The 15,392-nt window shown below is 45.3% G+C and overlaps 1 protein-coding gene across 2 annotated transcripts; it reads right to left on the reverse strand.

Moving 5' to 3' along the window:
• Positions 1-1,644: 1,644 nt before the first annotated feature.
• Positions 1,645-12,241, reverse strand: AEN (apoptosis enhancing nuclease). Of its 2 annotated transcripts, none has more exons than XM_040414170.1 (5): positions 12,130-12,241; positions 7,833-8,477; positions 5,385-5,585; positions 2,689-2,923; positions 1,645-2,391 (listed from the first exon to the last, which is right to left on the reverse strand). In XM_040414170.1, the coding sequence occupies exons 2-4, from the start codon at positions 8,469-8,471 to the stop codon at positions 2,726-2,728; spliced, it is 1,038 nt and encodes a 345-aa protein (XP_040270104.1). In that variant the 5' UTR covers positions 8,472-8,477; positions 12,130-12,241; the 3' UTR covers positions 1,645-2,391; positions 2,689-2,725. The 2 variants fall into 2 exon arrangements, with proteins under 2 accessions (XP_040270104.1, XP_040270103.1); XM_040414169.1 differs by having other exon boundaries at positions 1,645-2,388; positions 2,686-2,923.
• Positions 12,242-15,392: the final 3,151 nt, after the last annotated feature.

The raw sequence follows: 15,392 nt of genomic DNA on the forward strand, positions 1-15,392 counted from the left end.
CCTCTATATCAATGATGAGAGTTGAGGGATGCCAACTGCTCAGTCGGTGCCTAGAACAAAAGGAACAGATATGCTGAAATACAACTGCCAAAGGCACTATTCACACGTGATGAAAAAAAATTATAAAAAATGGCAAAAGGTCCATTTTCACAGCTGCTTTTTGAAATATAGCCATTATGGCCTCAACGGTCCCCTTGAAAACCGATAACATACGACGTCCTATTTTTTGACAGCCAGTATACACGGTCAATTAAAAAAGGGACGTTTGAATACACCTATAGACTGTCATTGTTCTGAAAATGACCATGTCACAGCCGTTAAATAAAAAATAAAGTTTTGTGAATAAGGCCTAACTGTTCTCTCCTGATATTTGCCATCAGGGGAAAGTCGGCCTATCCCAAAACCAGCATTAATATTAATCTAATGAATATGGATTAAGGGGGGGGTTGTGCCAGAAGGGGGGGGGGGGGGGTACATACTTGGCCAGACCTGTAAAAGGTAAGATTACTCTTACCTGCTTCCCACTGCTGGCTCCCCACTCAGCCCAGGGAAGGACCTGGAGAAGAAAGAGCGGGGAGCCAGCATCGGGAAGCAGGTTAGTAATCTTCCCTTTATAGGTCCGGCCAAGGGGTTGGGTGTGGGGAATTTGCCCAACCCCCCCCCCCCCCCCCATTCTTGCATAAACCCTTTAAGCTCTTCAAAAAGACACACAAAAGATTTAGTCAGCATTGGTTTAATAAATTACAAGTCAGTCTTTCTTCCTAGATAAATAAGTCAATGGTAACTTTTCACGAGTGACTCAGTAGCAGCAATATGCAAGGAAGTAAACCAAGTTCCCTACCCTAACATTATTTATAAAGGGTTTTCTGCTTTGGACAGCCAGCGAGCCTTTAATTCCCTTGCAGCCATTCTGCTGCTGGAGAAGATGGGCACTAAACAATGCCCACTGAAATCAAAGGGCTAGTCTTTACTGTATGCATGATAGGTCCTCTAGAAAGCAGCTGGTGTCTACTCCAGCTATTAGAGGGGGGTCTGGACCTGTGGACTCGCCTCTACTACATCCATACGCCTTAATAAGGTACATGGATAGGAGTTGTCAAAACCATCTTAATTGGAGACTTCCATCAAAAAGGGGTACTTTTTTGCAAATTCACTGGCCCACATTTACCAACGTGAGTGCACCTAGATTTTGGCATCAATTGCACAAATAGGCATATCTAGGTTTAGAGATGTGCCTAATCCAAAATGGGGCATGGCCCAATATGCAACACATTTATGCCAAACTTGGGCCACAAAGCTGGTGTAAAATGCTGCAAAGTAAGTCAGCCAAGTAAGTCAGTTGGTATAGGATTAGACAAAAGTGTTATCCCTGCACCAGATTTATCATCCAGCTTGAGCCCGTGATAAATCTGGTGCAGGTCTAGACAGACTGTAGAAGTTTACGCCAGGCATGGTACATCTGCCCCAATTTTTTTCTTTCAGCAATACAAAATACTGTCCTTCTGTAAGAGTCAGCACCAACTATATAAATAAGATGATCCATTGTCAGTTTACTGCTGCTGTGAGGAGAAATCTTTGGTAATCCTCATTAAACAGCAGGTGTATAATCTGAATAACTTTTATCGTTTTTTTTTTTTTTTTGGAGGGCATGGTAAAAACAGCCATTTTGCAGTTAAGTTTTTACAGTGCGTTACAAATCACCCAATTTTGACATCATTCTGCAGGTTGATACAATTACATTGATAACAGGTTAGTACAGTTTTCATACTTTTCTACACATTTTTTTCAAAAGTGTTTTTGAGTTGCTGCACCTAGAAAGACACAGAACATTTTTATTTTTCCATCGCGGTGACTGAATGTTTTTTTTTTTTTTTGTTTTTTTTTACAGGACGACTTGTAGTGTACATTGGTACCATTTTGTTTACATCTAACTTTCTGATTAATTTCTTTTGGGAGGTGGAAATATTATTTAATATAAAGTAGTTAATTTTATCATACAGGTTCCTACGAATGTTATTACATGGAGTATGTAGAGTTATTTCATTTTAATACATGCAAAGTACACGTCTTTGTAAGGGAAACGTGGTTTTGAGTTTTGTTTTTTTTTTACTATGAAACTTTTATTTAACCAAAATCTAGAATTCACTTTTTAGTCTCAGTATCAAAATGATCTTGCAATCATTTGACTCCCAGCAAGCCCTAACAGCTGTAGGCTGTCCAGGCATGCTGGGAATTGTATTTTTGCAACCGCTGGATGGCCGCAGGTTGGGCATCCCTGCTGTATTGTGGCCGTCTTAGAAATAATTGACAGGCAGCTTATCAGGCCTTGCCTCCAATCACTGGCACCCCATGATCACATTGCGGGGGCATCAATGGGGTGAGAGAGTGAGCCGGCCTCCATCTAACCACTGAGATGCTGCAGTCAGCATTGGCCACAGCATCTAAACTGTTAAAACAACCAGGATTGTTAAGACTATAAGCAGCTGGCACAAGCAATTTTCTGAGCCAGCGCCATCATGGGGACATACTAATATGTCAGTACATATGAACAGACAGCTTATGATGATGTAATAGTACAACTCAGGAAGGAAGTGGAAACAGTCCACATTTCTTCATTGGGGTTAAGGTATCATGAGGGGTGGTTATGAAGACATATTAACCATTTAATAGCACTCATAGTAAAATAGCAATAGTTTATCCAACTCTAACACTCCAGTCCAATCATTTAGTCTTCATTCAGTTCACATGTCCAGTACTGGTCATCCATGTATTGGATATCTGTTGCACTGTCCTCCTCTACAAGGCTGGAGTCACTGAGCTGGGAGCAATGCAGGAGATCTTGCTCCACCTGCTCCTCCACCAACTTATAAAGGTCCATGCACGTCTGTGCATCTTCAACTGACGAGTGTCCCTTGCTACCAACCTGAATAAATGAGAGAAAAAAAATGTTTTTTTTTGTATTATGAAACATAGAATAATCAAGATATACCATACTACATCCAAAATGCATAACAGGTGGCATTTATTACAACAGAATGGCACATATCACTGCTTTTTTCTTGAGGTCCTGAGGCCTGTACAAAGCATGTTATGTTATGAAGAAGTTGGATATGGAGTCCTCTGCCGTACAGGCTCCATCTCTAATGTTTCAAGGGGAAAATAATTTTGCACCGACCGAGTTAAGTCAAACTCAATTTCTTTCTGTAATCAGCAGCCCTATCCATAATGCTGCAAGCATTAGCCCTTAAAAAGCTAAATAAAAAATAATTACTAGCAGCAATAAATGTACTAAAAATAACCCTACTTTACTCCATCGCTGCTTCCAGTGTTGTGCTCCGATGCTGGATTTCCATGGATTGTTGTTTTTAATTAGTGTGTTTCAATAAATTAATTACTTTTTATCTTCAGAGGTGCGGCCTAGCTGTGGTATTTCTTTCTCTGGTTGTGTTCATGTCTGTTTTTTGATACCAAGGCCTGCACTCTTTCATTATACTTATAGGTGTGCCCCCTGTTGTCTGTTTAAATTGTGCTCCGATGCTGGAGCGCTGTCATCTTCCTGGCTACAGTGGTGATGTTCTAAATACACATTGTCACGTGCAACCAGGTTTATTTCTGCTACTTCAGGAGATATAGCTGTTAGAAACGGTGTAAGGAGTGATAGCAGCTGAATGGTAAAGCAGGTTTCTGCTGCTTTTACTCCTGACCTGATTTCTAACAGCTATATCTCTAGTTGCTTAGACTATTATCTTTCAAACAAGACCAGACCCATATCTCTAGCTGCTACCCAGCCCAAGATATGAAGAGTTAAAGGCTATGTACACCTATGTGCAATTTTTGTTTATCATTGCATTTTACTCATTTTTGGCTAAAAATCATTGGCCTTTATTAAGAATATTGAGCTGTTCACAAAGGGTTAACGGAGTTGTCCAGGATTTTAATATTGATAACCTATAATCAGGATAGGTCATCAATATCAGTCGGACGCCCAGCACCCCTGCCAGTCAGCTGTTTGAGGAGACAGCCTGTGCAGTGCACATGTGCCGTGTCCCTTCTCTTTTCCTGCTTTTGTCTGTATATGTCTGTGGGACAGCAGCAGCGGACAGGAAGAGACAGAGACGGCCCGTGCACACGCGCCGTCTCCTCAAACAGCTGATTAGTGGGGGTGTCAGACCCCCGCTGTTCTGATATCGATGACCTATCCTGAGGATAGTAGTAGTAGCAGTGTGAAAGCAGCAATAGTATACCTTTTAGACCTCCTCAGGAATGCCCAGCCAGTCAGCAACCCCTTATACTCTACTTTTGCTCCTTAGATAATCCAAACATAGTCGATGGCAGCATATCCTTCAAGAATTTCTTTAATATTCAAATCGAGTCCATAACAATGTACAAAAAGTGCCAAAGATTGTGCAACGTTTCGACTATAACCTTTTCTTTTTCATGCTTGAAAAAGACTAGGTTATAGTCGAAACGTTGCACAATCTTTGGCACTTTTTGTACATTGTTATGGACTCGATTTGAATATTAAAGAAATCCTTGAAGGATATGCTGCCATCGACTATGTTTGGACTATCCTGAGGATAGGTCATCAATAGAAAAAGCCCAGAGAACTCCTTTAACTGTTTTTCTAGCTGTGTGACGGGCATGTTCACTTTCCATTTGTGGCGATCCTCTAATAAACCTTATCTATAAACTACTATGAGGTCATAAATGCTATCTATGTACAGAAAAAAAAAGACTCCATATTTTTAATAAAGACCAATTGAAAAAATTATTGTTAGCTCAAAAGGAGTACAATGAAACACTAAAAAGAAAATTTCTCCCAAAGGTGTATATAGCCTTTAAAAGCAGCCCTCCCCTCTTGAGCTGGCTGTGATCTTGGCCAGCCTGGAGGATGAGGGGGCAGTGGAGGAGCTGACAGGCATCAAGGAGAAGGAAAAAAATAAATAAAAAAATGTATATGTATATATAGTGTTGGACTGGGGAACCTAGGGCCCACCAGTAAAATTTATTTTTGGGGCACACCGTACGGATACATTCAAATATAATAAATATTTTAACAAGTTTTTTATATGAACATAGGCTGGTTGAGGTGCTGTACATTGAATATATGTATGTAGTGCAGTAAGTCTACTGTGTTATGTGCCACTTGTGCAGGGGGTGGGAGACTAGGGGCCCACCGGGGGATTCCCCTGTACCCCTGTGGGCCAGTCTGAGCCTGTATATATATATAAATTTGGAAACATCATAACTGTAGTGTCCCACAGAATAAAGTTACCATGTTATTGATACCACACATTGAATAAAAATAAATCCCACAGAATGTTAAAATTGCTATGTGATCTTTCCCCCCAAAAAATAAAACAAGCCCGCTTAGAATTGTTTACCTGTATCTTTCTTTGCAGGATATGTAATGCTAGCCTTTTCAGAGAAACACTCGGCCATGTTGGAAATCCTGCCATCTGGTTCAGTAATGGAATTTCACTGGTGTCTCTTGTTTGCTCGGGAGGATGGAAGTATTTCAGAACTTTGAAATCGTGATGTAGCGCATGTCCAATCACCCTCTTACCCTTGAGAAGCTTCAATATCTAAGAAAATTAATGATAAAATATTAGCACATTGCTTTGGGGTGGGATGGGGTTCCGAGAGCTTGTGTTTTAGAGGGTCTGCGTTCTGATCTAACTGTAGTGATGTGGTCTGCAGACACGGTCACGATTTAACTGACAGATCAGTGGCAGAAGCCACCTGCTTTCTGTGTTTTTGACATACAAAGTTGTTAGACACAAAACCCTGTTGAAATGTTAAACTTTCTGGTGGCTCCTCAGTTGGGTCCAACAACTTAGATCCTTATAGTTGTGGGCACGTGACTCTGGTGATGTACCTGGAGTGGGCGGTAGGGCTCAGTCAGTAGGTAAGCCAGTCCCTTTTTCTGTCTAGGTCAAAATGGAGAAGCGGGCTGGATTAGCTGTTGCACTGATCCACAAAGCCCCCTACAAACAGATCACTGGAGTTACAAGTCCACACCAGAACCAAACCAGAATCACAGCAGGTATGACTGAGGAAGATATGGCACAACATATCAGTAGGGGAAGTTCAGATAACTGCAAATACCTGAAAAGACAATGGAACTGCTGTCCTTCTGCTGTACAGGGAACCACAACTCCAACAACAAGATGAACGGAGCACACTTCTCCATAAACCTCCTTCTTCTTTACCATTTCATATTACAAACATCATTACGGTTTGCACCACGATGATGTTTTTTTTTCTTTCTTTAATTATGGAATAATAAAGAGGAAGAAGTTTTATGGAGAAGTGTGCTTAATTTCAGCCAAAAGGCATAGACGCTTCAAAATGGTATCACTGAAAACTACAGATTGTCCTGCAAAAAATGAGCCCTCACACAGCTCCATAGATGTAAATAGAAAAAAAAATTATAATAATATGGGTGTTAGACTATAGTGATGCAAGGAAAACTATATAAATGTGGTAATCTACATTTATATAAAATCGCTGTAATCTAACTGACCTGGTTATTTTAACACATAAGGAATGCTGTAAAAGGTAAAATTAGCAATGTTTCCCAGCTCACGCCATTTTTCCACAGTGGCACAGGCCGGGAAGCGCAGTGGGTTGGCAGGCCTGACTTTTTTATGATTTTCCATGCCATTTTTGGTGTGGAAAATGTCTTACAGTGGTTTTCCGAGATTTCTACATTTATGTGTCACAATGGGGTTGAGCGTGATACCAAGCAGAGCCGCTATATATGGAGCGGTGCTTGGTGAGCAGGGAGAAGGTCGTGGTGGTCACTGGAGAGATAACGCCTTCTCAAAACAGCTGATCGGCTGAAGTCCCGGATGTCGGACCCCACCAATCAGATAGTGATGATCTATCCAAATGACCGGTCATCAGTAAAAAAATAAATCGCAGAAAACCCTTTTAAAGGGGTTCTGCACTTTCATTTAACTGATGATCTATCCTCTGGATAGATCATCAGCTTCTGATCGGCGGGGGTCCGACACCCGGGACCCCCGCCGATCAGCTGTTTGAGAAGGCAGCGGCGCTCCAGCAGCGCCGCGGCCTTCTCACGGTTTACCGCCGGCCCACTGACGTCACGACTAGTATCAACTAGCGTGGGCGCGGCTAGTTGATACTAGTCGGTGACGTCAGTGGGCAGGCGGCCCGGCGGTAAACAGTGAGAAGGCCGTGGCGATGCTGGAGCGCCGCTGCCTTCTCAAACAGCTGATTGGCGGGGGTCCCGGGTGTCGGACCCCCGCCGATCAGAAGCTGATGATCTATCCAGAGGATAGATCATCAGTTAAATGAAAGTGCAGAACCCCTTTAAATCTATGCCAGCAAGAGGGCTTATGTAGAGTTTGTCGCACAGCCTACGAGACCAAGTGTAGAGGCATGTGTCGCTACATAATTTTGGTGTTTTCTAAGGCAGAAAAGACTGGTGTGAAAAACGCCCATTTTAATAAATGTTCCCTAAGATCCATAAAACTATTTTTTTCCAGCTTCCCACTACATTGTTTGCAATATTAAATGGTGCCATGCCATTCGAAAGTACAACATGTCCTGCAAAAAACATGCCCTCATACGTCTACGTGAATGGAAAAATAAAGTTATGGCTTTGGAAAAGGCAGGGAGGAAAAAGCTAAAAAGGAAAATTCAAAGGTCTTGAAGGGGTTAAAAAGGGCTTATCGCACACGACCCAATGAAACACACATATACTTGTGATCCATGTTCCTAAAATACAGGAGTAAATCTCAGATCTGCTGGCATCTACTTCAGTTTTGGGGATCATAAAAATGAAAGGCAATCTGCGGATTTACCTCTTTTTTAGCGGTCTTGAATGGGATTGCATTCTCCAGATGTTGTTTAGTAATGCCGCTCCACCGTGTCCGGTAGTCCGTCACGCGCAGCTCTGGCTTAACGTATTTATCATATATAACATCTCCGCGATAGCTCACCACACTGCACCTCGCCAGCTCACTGATCTTCCCACCAGGACCAGTACCAACCATTTCACAATCAATGGCGACACATTTTCCAGGTTTTAGCCAAGAAACAGGTGAAGAAGCTCTACTAGACGAACAGCTGCCTGCCATGGACAAGCCGCTATCATAATCACAAGCCAAAGGATGTTCTGAGGAGAATATAACCTTACAACCAAATGTAGCCTTGATCTCATCAAGTCTTGCAGGTTGGCCATCTTTATCTCTCTGTAGACAACTTGAAAAGCTCTCCTCATCACGGATGGAACATGAATGCTCCTCAGATTTGTTTTTGCCCAGCAGACCATGTTCCTGTAAAAATGCTTTGCGTAACAAGAAACGCTGATGTTTTCTGTTCTTCCTGCGATTTCTGACATGCACCTGTTCATTCACAGATGCATCTGTTTTAGGAGCTTTCATGTAGTCCCTGGACTGAGGAAACCCCGGGAATAGATCAGCGGAAGCAGCGCTTTCCATTTTAGGCTAAAAAAAAAAAAAAAAAATTGCAAGAAAATAATGAGGCCATAACAAAAAGGAATACATGATAAATGAACTCTCAACCTGCGGTCCGTGCTCTTAGGGTACTGATTTTTAACTTGCCTTACTACTTAGGGCTCTTGCACACTTGCGTTGTCCAGATCCGGCGTGTACTCCATTTGCCGGAATTACACGCCGGATCCGGAAAAACGCAAGTGAACTGAAAGCATTTGAAGACGGATCCGTCTTCAAAATGCGTTCAGTGTTACTATGGCAGCCAGGACGCTATTAAAGTCCTGGCTGCCATAGTAGTAGTGGGGAGCGGGGGAGCAGTATACTTACCGTCCGTGCGGCTCCCGGGCGCTCCAGAATGACGTCAGAGCGCCCCATGCGCATGGATGACGTGTCCATGCGATCACGTCATCCATGCGCGTGGGGCGCCCTGACGTCACTCTGGAGCGCCCGGGGAGCCGCACGGACGGTAAGTATACTGCTCCCCACTACACTTTACCATGGCTGCCAGGACTTTAGCGTCCTGGGAGCCATGGTAACCATTCAGAAAAAGCTAAACGTTAGATCCGGCAATGCGCCGAAACGCAGTTTAGCTTAAGGCCGGATCCGGATTAATGCCTTTCAATGGGCATTAATTCTGGATCCGGCCTTGCGGCAAGTGTTCAGGATTTTTGGCCAGAGCAAAAAGCGCAGCATGCTGCGGTATTTTCTCCGGCCAAAAAACGTTCCGGTCCTGAACTGAATACATCCTGATGCATCCTGAACGGATTTCACTCCATTCAGAATGCATTAGGATAAAACTAATCAGGATTCTTCCGGCATAGAGCCCCGACGACGGAACTCTATGCCGGAAGAAAATAACGCAAGTGTGAAAGAGCCCTTAGTCGCCACCACCACCCAAATTGGTGGTTAAATAGTTTCGATAAGAGATTACACACTGCACAAACTCCTATGGTTGTACCAATCTCTGGTGACCATTTGTAATGTTCTAATGGGGTTCAGGAAAAAAGATTTAGGATAGGGTTTAAAAAATTTGGGTCTGACTACGACCAATGGTGAGATCCTAGTAGCAAAAGGTTGAGGAGCAGTGTGCTAGACTCGAGGATGCTCACACTGGCCTTTAAATAGGTGTAACGCAGTCTTTTTTGTTGGGGATACTTTGCTGTAGAGGGAACTTGCCAAAGGGAGAAAATAACATGGCACTACTTAAATGGATAACATCAAAGTAAAACCTCATGCACACGACTGTGGGGCTGCTGTGTCCGTGTTGCGGGACCACTATCCATGGGTCTGCAAAACACGGGCACTAGCCATGAGCACTCCGCGAACAGCAAGATGTGGCGAAAGATAGGATGTGTCAATGGGTCGGCCCTGCGATGCCGGGTGCACACGGAAAGTGCCCGTGTCTTGTAGACCCGCAGTTTGCGGTCCGTAATATGGCACGGCACCATGTTCGTGTGCATAGGTTTCAGCACCTTGATCTCCATCTATCCAATTCAAAACTTCTGACATTTCTCCATGACCTAACTGACTTAGGCAGGGTGCTGAATGTCCTTAAAGGGGTTTTCCGAGACTTTTATACTGATGACCTATCCTCTGGTCACCAGTATCTGATCAGTGTGAGTCTGACACCCAAGACCCCCGCTGATCAGCTGTTTGAAAAGTCATCGCTGTTCCCAGTAGTGCCACAGCCTTCTCCAGCTTTTCCTAGGCCAGTGAAGTCACGTTCATTGGTCACGTGGCCTAGGCGTGGGTCAGCCCTATAGAAGTGAATGGGGCTCAGCGGCGATAGCAAGTACAGCTGCTATACAATGTACGGAGCTGTGCTTGGTGAGCAGAGAGGTCGCAAGCACCCGGTGCCTTTTCAAACATCTGTTCGTCAGGGGTCCTGGGTGTCAGACCACCACTAATTAGATACAGACGATCTATTCAGAGGACAGGTCATCGGTAAAAAAAAAAGAAAAACTGGAAAATCCCTTTAAATAGACCAGTCCTGTAGGGGGACTTATTGGCAATGCTCCATGGGAATTGAATGGGGACCACCCGAGGAACAGTACCATCACCATTGCCACCTATTGAAAGTGGACCCCCTTGAGTCAAGATGCAAATGTCAGATCTGGACTCATAGAAAGCCACTTTCAATAGGTGGCGCTGGCAAGATGGTTTTCTTTTAAGATACCACTTTGCGTATCCATGACCTAAACACAGAGTGACAACTGTTTCTGAAATCAGGAGACGACTAGAGCTGTCACTCAGACCAGAGGGGAGGAGCCAAGTATGTGTGTGTGATTTGCACGAGCATCACCACTAGTGTGCCGAGGCCACGTTTACACCGCCGGATCAGCAACCTTCGGCACTCCAGCTGTTCTGAAACTCCCAGAATCCTCCTTTCCCTTCTATGGGAGTTACAAGAACAGCCAAGTGTGCACGCTGGGAGTTGTAGTTTCACCGCAGCAGGAGAGCCGAAGGTTGCTGATCCCTGTCCTATAAGAACAGGACAATGAAAATAATGATAGCGCCAGATCCGTCACATGACGGACACAATCAGCTCTGGATGGAGCCATTAAAAAGAGAGGCGGTCGTCTTCCATTCATCTCTATGGGACTTTTGAAAATCTCTAGAATGGAATCCATTGACTTTAGCTATGAAACCTGACATGTTAGGAGCAGAAGAGTGTAACAGGCTGCGCCATTTTCTCATTTTTTTAAAGGGCTTCTGTCACCCCCAAAACCATTTTTTTTGGGGGGCTTATTAAAATCCTTTTATAACGACTATCCCTATATAGGGCTCTTACCTTGGTCTGTGGCTTCTTTTCCTTAAAAAAAAAAAAAACTATCTTTTAAAATATGCAAATGACTTCACTACCAGCAAGTAGGGCGTCTACTTGCTGATAGCCGCCGCAAAAAACCGCCCCCTCCTCCTGTTGATTGACAGGGCCAGCGAGCGCTCTCCTCCTCCGACTGGCCCTGTCAGCATTTAAAATCCTGCGATTCGGCGCAGGCGCTCAGAGAAGGACGCTCGCCTCCTCAGCACTCCCTCAGTGCGCCTGCGCCGATGACGTCACCGAAAAGAGAAGACGTCATCGGCGCACTGAGCGAGTGATGAGGAGGCGAGCGTCCTTCTCTCAGAGCGCCTGCGCCGAATGAAGACAGGCGCGGGATTTGAAATGCTGACAGGGCCAGCCGGAGGAGGAGAGCGCTCGCTGGCCCTGTCAATCAACAGGAGGAGGGGGCGGTTTTTTTGCGGCGGCTACCAGCAAGTAGATACCCTACTTGCTGGTAGGGAAGTCATTTGCATATTTTAAAAGATAGTTTTTTAAGGAAAAGAAGCCACAGACAAAGGTAAGAGCCCTATATAGGGAATAGTCGTTATAAAAGGATTTTAACAAGCTAAAAAAAATTGGGGGTGACAGAAGCCCTTTAAAGGGAATCTACAATGGAGCCCCTGATGCAGATGTGAACGCGGCCCTACACTGCTCTGTCAAAACTGCTGACGGCTCCCTCACAGCTAAAGTGGCCGGACAAGCCTTGCTATCAGGGTGTACGTCTAGATCGATGGGCAGCTGTTAGGTAAGTACACGTGTATGCCAGCGATCCACAGGCCGTACATGTCACCTGTCCCCTCTCGGCTCCGTCATCACACTCACCCGCCCGGCGATCGCACGGCTCCCGGACAGTCACTAGATACTATCGCCCCACCACGTGTTACAGTACCGGCTTCTCCGTACTCAACTCATGCCCGGACTTGTTCCTGGGCTGAGCGCCTTTGATTGGCTATTTCCTACAGGTCCCGCCTCCATCGCTGTATGATTGGCTAGGATTGTATTTAGTACTGTATTCGGAATGCAGGAAATAGAAGCCACATGACGTCACCACAGAAAACGGGCGGCACGTGACTGTAACGTCACCTCACGTCCGCACACGTCATCCTGTCAAAGTGTCAGCTGCGAGGAGCGCGGGCCGCGACTTGAACTAACATGAACTGCCCCCATTATACAAACCCAGCAGTATGAGTGCAGCTATGAGGACTCAGGGACCTGTGGTTATGGTGACGTCATCAGCACAGGTCCTTAACCCCTTGAGAGTACAGGAACTGCGCTAATAACGTGTAGTTCCTGGCTGTGATGACATCATCACAGGTCCTTCAGCCCCTGAGCATATGGAGGGATACTGCAGGAGAAGCCTGTCTTTCCAGCTCTGGCCTCAATAGTCGCAGAGAGCCTGTTGTTTTACACAGCGGACACTCTGTGGCATGATTGGCGTTATCGTTGGTGACCATGGCATCTGAGCGGTTAATTACCAGGAGAGCTGCACTCTTGGTGACCAGACAGCTACCCCATAATGAGATTGCTGGAGCTGGTCACTTGCCATGGCAGACTCAGGCCTGTCATAGCGATAGGGATTGATAGGAACGTAATGATTCTCCCATAGACTGCAATGTTAAATCTTTGCAGTCTATAGGAGAAGCGATCAGATGATTGTATGTTAAAGTCCCATAGGGGGACTAAAAGTTAGTGTTAAGAAAAGTAAAAAAAAAAATAGAAACAAAAATTCTAATCACACCCTTTCCCCATTTTTAAAATAAGTAATACAAAAATAAAGATTAGTATCGCCACATCCCAAAAGGTGGAGGTACGGAAGCAGTGTAGCTTGTTCTGCTATGCTCTTTGGTAGCTCCCATTCACCACAATGTGCTGGTGTTTCTGTAAACCTGGCTCCCTAGGGCAGGCGCTTAGTCCCATCTTACTGTGGAAACGGTGAGATGTGACAACCCCTTTAAAGGGGTTTTGTCATCACACCCAATAGGGGCATATCGCTAGCTCGGCTATATCCGTCAGCCCCATAGAAATGAATGGGAGCAGGGAACACGCATGCGGGTCTGATCATAATTGTTCATAATTTCTAAATGGTAAAGTACTGTGAGGAAATTAATATAAAAAACACTTTAGTTCTACTCACAAAACGTTTGTTTTAACTCGCATATCATCAACCCGAGGGCTGGGACGAAGGGTAGGCATCTTATACCAGCCAAGGGAGTGGGGGTGCGCAAAAATGTTCTGCAAGTGCGCACCTCCCTAGAGTTCATATTCCCTCAATCTGGCTGCATTCTCCCCTGCCCTGCTGTGCTGTCAGTGTTGTAGTGTCCCACTAGGTATATGTGGGCACTACACAAGGGTCAATTGGGCCACGTTGTTCTCCACCTCCTGTGGAACAGTGGCATTGTATTTTACATCACATTTTAATGTGTATTGCTATGTTTTTATGTGCATTTCCCCTGTTATCTGTGTATCAGGCCTGTGAGGGTGTAGTTCCACCTCCAAGACTGTAGAGGGAGCTAGGGAACCCCTAATATAAATAGCCAGATCCTGTTCAGGGAAAGTAGTGTAGAGTCAGAAGGGAGTGTGGACTTTAGCTAGGCATCAGCTGAAGTGAGCTTCTGACATGCAGCTAGACAGCCCAGGCTTCTAGTTGTTACCAGGGGAAGAGTTACCTCCTGAGAAACCTGCAGTTCCTACCAAGTACAGTACAGAGCAGAGCAGAAGTGTTTCCAGCCAGACAAGAGAGCTGAAGGGCAGAAGAGTCTATTTAATGCAAGGAGATATATACCCGAGGAAGTTTCTTTACCAAGGATAAAGCCACCAATAGGGCATACGGGCCTTGGGATCAAGACAGACAGGATTTCTGAGGAAAAGGTGCAGCCTGATCTGTGAGTGTGTTTAACCCTCTGAGTATCTTGCAAGAACATTGTTGCCTGGCATCATTGTATAAGCCTGCTTATGATTTGCTTCTGTCATATGGAACTTAACCTAAAGAACTGTATATAGTTAAGTGTTCCAGTAAAGTTTTGGTTCACTGCAAACTGTGTTCCTCACTTATTCCTATTATAAATCGGTGTGCCACCGTTACCGCCACTGGCGTCTTGAATCTTAAAGCGATCTTGCCACCGGCACATTAATCCTGCAACACCCAGGGCACCTCACCTACCACCGGCCTGGTCCCTATACACAGAGAGTGCCCCAGAGGACCCCTGTGCCAGCCTCTCCATCACTGCTGTACGCCTGCCCAGGGTCATCCTATAAACTGTGAGTAACCAAGAGCAACCCTCGTTTGCCTAAGTAACCATGACCTCACTATCGCAATACCCTGCAGGGCTGCGTACTGCAGTGTCTCCTCTGCGCCCTATCTATGCTGCGATGAAATGAGCAGGCATCAGTACCGGGCACAGAAGAGAATCACTCAGCCAGCTTGCTCTAGTGGCGGTGCTAGGCATTGTGGGTGCTGCACAGGACATGGAGGAAGTGTGGCTGTGCTGGTGGGATCCACATCTTCAGTAGGGTGCAGCCTGGGCAGGGGGTGAACTGGGATGGAGCCTCTGCTATCAGTTGTGCAGAGGAGAAGAAAGCCGACTCTCCCTTTCGGCTGCATGTCGGCCAATGAGCAATTTCCTCTCATACTGATTAGTGATGAGTGAAGCGGGCTTCGAATCCTAGATCCAAAGTCGCTTCGCTCCAAACTTAAAGGGATTATCCCATCAAAAGGATCATAGTTTAATTTGTCCACGCTGCGACAATGATCATTTTCCTAAATATAATGTTTAAGCCAATTCCTACCCTTCTCGCTAAAAACCTCCCCCTTTTACCTCATTGTTGTACTGTGTCCTCCCTTAGTTACGGCCACCTTTCGCCGGCCGAATGCAATGGCCGCGCATGCGCGGCGAGCGAATCCACCTTCCAGTGTGTGGCTGCGTTTCTTCCATGAACGCGCATGCCGCCGGCCACGCATGCGCGGTTCTTCATTCCCTTGTGCTGCTTCTGAGCCGCAGAATGCAGGACGTGAGAGGGTAGAGAAAGCTCTGCAGCGTCTCCCAGAAGGAAGTTCGGCTATAACGGGAGCGCGCACTCAAGTAAGG

This window comes from Bufo bufo, chromosome 1, assembly GCF_905171765.1.
Source record: "Bufo bufo chromosome 1, aBufBuf1.1, whole genome shotgun sequence".
Taxonomy (NCBI): domain Eukaryota; kingdom Metazoa; phylum Chordata; class Amphibia; order Anura; family Bufonidae; genus Bufo; species Bufo bufo.

What these genes read in the sequence shown, in the direction of transcription:
- AEN (XM_040414170.1), bottom strand. Translation starts at nt 8,471, where the DNA reads ATGGAAAGCGCTGCTTCCGCTGATCTATTCCCGGGGTTTCCTCAGTCC. An exon ending in TCAAGACCGCTAAAAAAGAG is followed by an intron (nt 5,586 to 7,832) that starts GTAAATCCGCAG and finishes TAATTTTCTTAG; the next exon opens with ATATTGAAGCTTCTCAAGGG. An exon ending in TCCTGCAAAGAAAGATACAG is followed by an intron (nt 2,924 to 5,384) that starts GTAAACAATTCT and finishes TCATTTATTCAG; the next exon opens with GTTGGTAGCAAGGGACACTC.